The 2,546-nt window shown below is 51.3% G+C and overlaps 1 protein-coding gene across 1 annotated transcript; it reads right to left on the reverse strand.

Moving 5' to 3' along the window:
* Positions 1 to 1,179: 1,179 nt before the first annotated feature.
* Positions 1,180 to 2,298, reverse strand: IUM83_15712 (uncharacterized protein; the record flags this gene model as incomplete). The annotated part of the gene is made up of 1 exon (XM_067940548.1): positions 1,180 to 2,298. One exon carries the CDS (start codon positions 2,296 to 2,298, stop codon positions 1,180 to 1,182), a length of 1,119 nt encoding a protein of 372 aa, XP_067782146.1.
* Positions 2,299 to 2,546: the final 248 nt, after the last annotated feature.

A 2,546-nucleotide genomic window follows, 5' to 3' on the forward strand; every position in this document is an offset into this window, starting at 1 on the left:
GGACTCGAAGGCGAGACTGAAAGGTGGCTGCAGTGTGACCGGTGCGTCGCAAGCTGTTAGCGATATTTCTCCATGAGATTCTTGACCATCGACGTAGGCACGGACAAGCTGGACGAGCTCTAGGTCGTCTTGGAAAGTGTACGACGTTCCCATGGCTCGCAAAAAGGAAAGTAATGCACATCCGCCAAATGTCTCAGGTTCACTATAGAAATTTAATGATAAGTAACGGGCATAGGCGATGCTTCGGGATGGTATAAAGGGAACACAAAGGCCACGTACGTGTCGTAACTAATACAAAACGTACTTGTGGTGAGTTTTGGTGACGCGATCTCTATAAATCTCGCATTTAAGTGCACATTTTACAGTTGTGTTCGCCATATATCGTAATATATCTAAGGGTTGGGGTACGGATACCAGTTCTGATTGGCAATTATAATAGTGGGTGATGTCAGTTCGCAGGAGTGTAAGGCATGGATAGCTAGTACACTTCAACCGTATCAGATCTGACCAATCAGAACTCTCTATCACATCGTGATCTGATTCATATCACAAACGCCGTCATTATATACATTAAATTGGTTTGATTTAATAAAGGTTATCATTTGTGCAGTCAAACGGTGCGAAAGTAAATGCAAAACAATTGGCGCATAGGTCGCGTTTCGACACAATGAGCGCATCCCACAGCCAGTTCGCTATTCTGACTACCACTCTATGTACATGCTGAGGAACAGTGACCACACCCCGCCGTGCCAAAGCATTTCCTCGAGGTCGGACCAAACGGTGACCAGCATATCAAACAGACGCCGCCTTTTTCGCTGAGCAAGATGCTGAAGGTACTTCAGCTCTCGTTGAGTCCGGATGTCGGCTCGGATGTCGGCTTCACCAAGATCGCCCAATTAGACCTGCCCGCGGCTGCCATCGAAACGAGCGAAATTTGCCGGGCTTTCTTTTTAGCAAGCGTAGCCTTGAACTCGGTGTTTCGCGAGTCATAGGTTCCGTCGTGCTCTTCTGCATTTTACCTTTGCACGACTCTCTCGCGAAACCAATGAGCTTGTGATGTTTTAAGGCAGAAAATAAAAAAGAGAGAAATTTTGTTTAAGAAAATGTCTAGATCATCGCATGCGTCTGCGATACTCTTAAAGATCAGTCCAAACTCTCGGTAGTTGTCACTTTCGCTGCTTAAAGCTGGCACGCCAGCGCGATAGCCGCAACCATTAGACCAAAAACACTCGACATGACCTGCGCTGCTTCTGATGTACCTTGCGCCGACACCGACACCGATGTCGTATTTGCGACTGAGGAGCAGGTCCACGAAATCAAGTACCTGAGGTTGCACGTCGCGCTGTTGCAGGTGATCGTCACACTGGTGCCTTGGTTGCTGTCCTTTCCGCAGGTGACTTCGCCAGTCGAGCAGGTTTGGTCGCTCACCGAGCACTCGGCACTATCGGAAGTCTGCTGGGAAGATGTCTGGTAACTGAACGACACTGCGTCGGTTTTGGTCGCCTGGCCCACAGTAAGTCGAGTCACGTATGCGTACTGCGACGCGGTTTTGCACGTTGGCGCCGGAATTGTCTTGTTGTTCGATTGGGTCAGCTTCAACGCCTTGCAAGCTTTGTAAGGGCAGCAGCCTTGCGCCTCCTGCGTGTCCGTGGTGAATGTCGTGTACGTCGTATCGACGGTAACGGTGGTGTCGGTCGTATCAGTGGTGTCGGTGGTCGTGTCAGTGCCATCAGTGTAGGTCACGTCGGTTCCATAAGTGTAGGTAGTGCCATCATAGGTGTAGGTCGTATCGGTCGTATCCGTGGTGCCTGTTGTGTCGGTGGTATCAGTTGTGTCGGTGGTATCGGTGCCATCAGTTGTGTCGGTGGTATCAGTGGTATCAGTTGTGTCGGTGCCACCCGTGCCATCATCAGTCGTGTCCGTCCCGCCATTTGGGTCGTCGTTGTTGTCAGTAGTCGTGTCCGTGTTTGTGTCTGTATTGGTGTCCGTGTTGGTGCCCGTCCCATCATTCGGGTTGTCGTTGTTGTCCGTATTGGTGTCGGTATTGGTGTCCGTGTTGGTGTCCGTGTTGGTGTCCGTGTTGGTGTCCGTGTTGGTGTCCGTGTTGGTGTCCGTGTTGGTGTCCGTGTTGGTGTCGTCCGTAGTGTCCGTAGCGTCCGTAGTATCCGTCGTGTCGGTCACGTCGCCAGTGTCGCCAGTGTCACCGGTGTCGCCGTCGTCTTGGCCGAGCACAGACGGGTTTACCACTACGAGCACCATCAGCGCCATCACCAGAAGCAGCTTCACCCTGGATAACATCGCAGCGAGGGGCTACGCACTTGAGAATCGAGTTGACTGGGGGAATGAAACTTGGAGAATGAGTCGGACTTCCCTGTCGAAGCGTGTTGACGGTACTCGCCCAGCCCAGCTACAAATAGCTACAGACTCAAGACGCGAAACATCTCAGTCCTGAGACCTCGAGGTATTTCAAGAATGTATGACCTGATGCCGCCAGCTATCTGGCCGAGTTTAGCAACAAAAGCACGCTAAACACCCAGGGTTGCGTT

This window comes from Phytophthora cinnamomi (genome assembly GCF_018691715.1).
Source record: "Phytophthora cinnamomi strain GKB4 chromosome Unknown Contig111, whole genome shotgun sequence".
Classification (NCBI taxonomy): Eukaryota; Oomycota; class Peronosporomycetes; order Peronosporales; family Peronosporaceae; genus Phytophthora; species Phytophthora cinnamomi.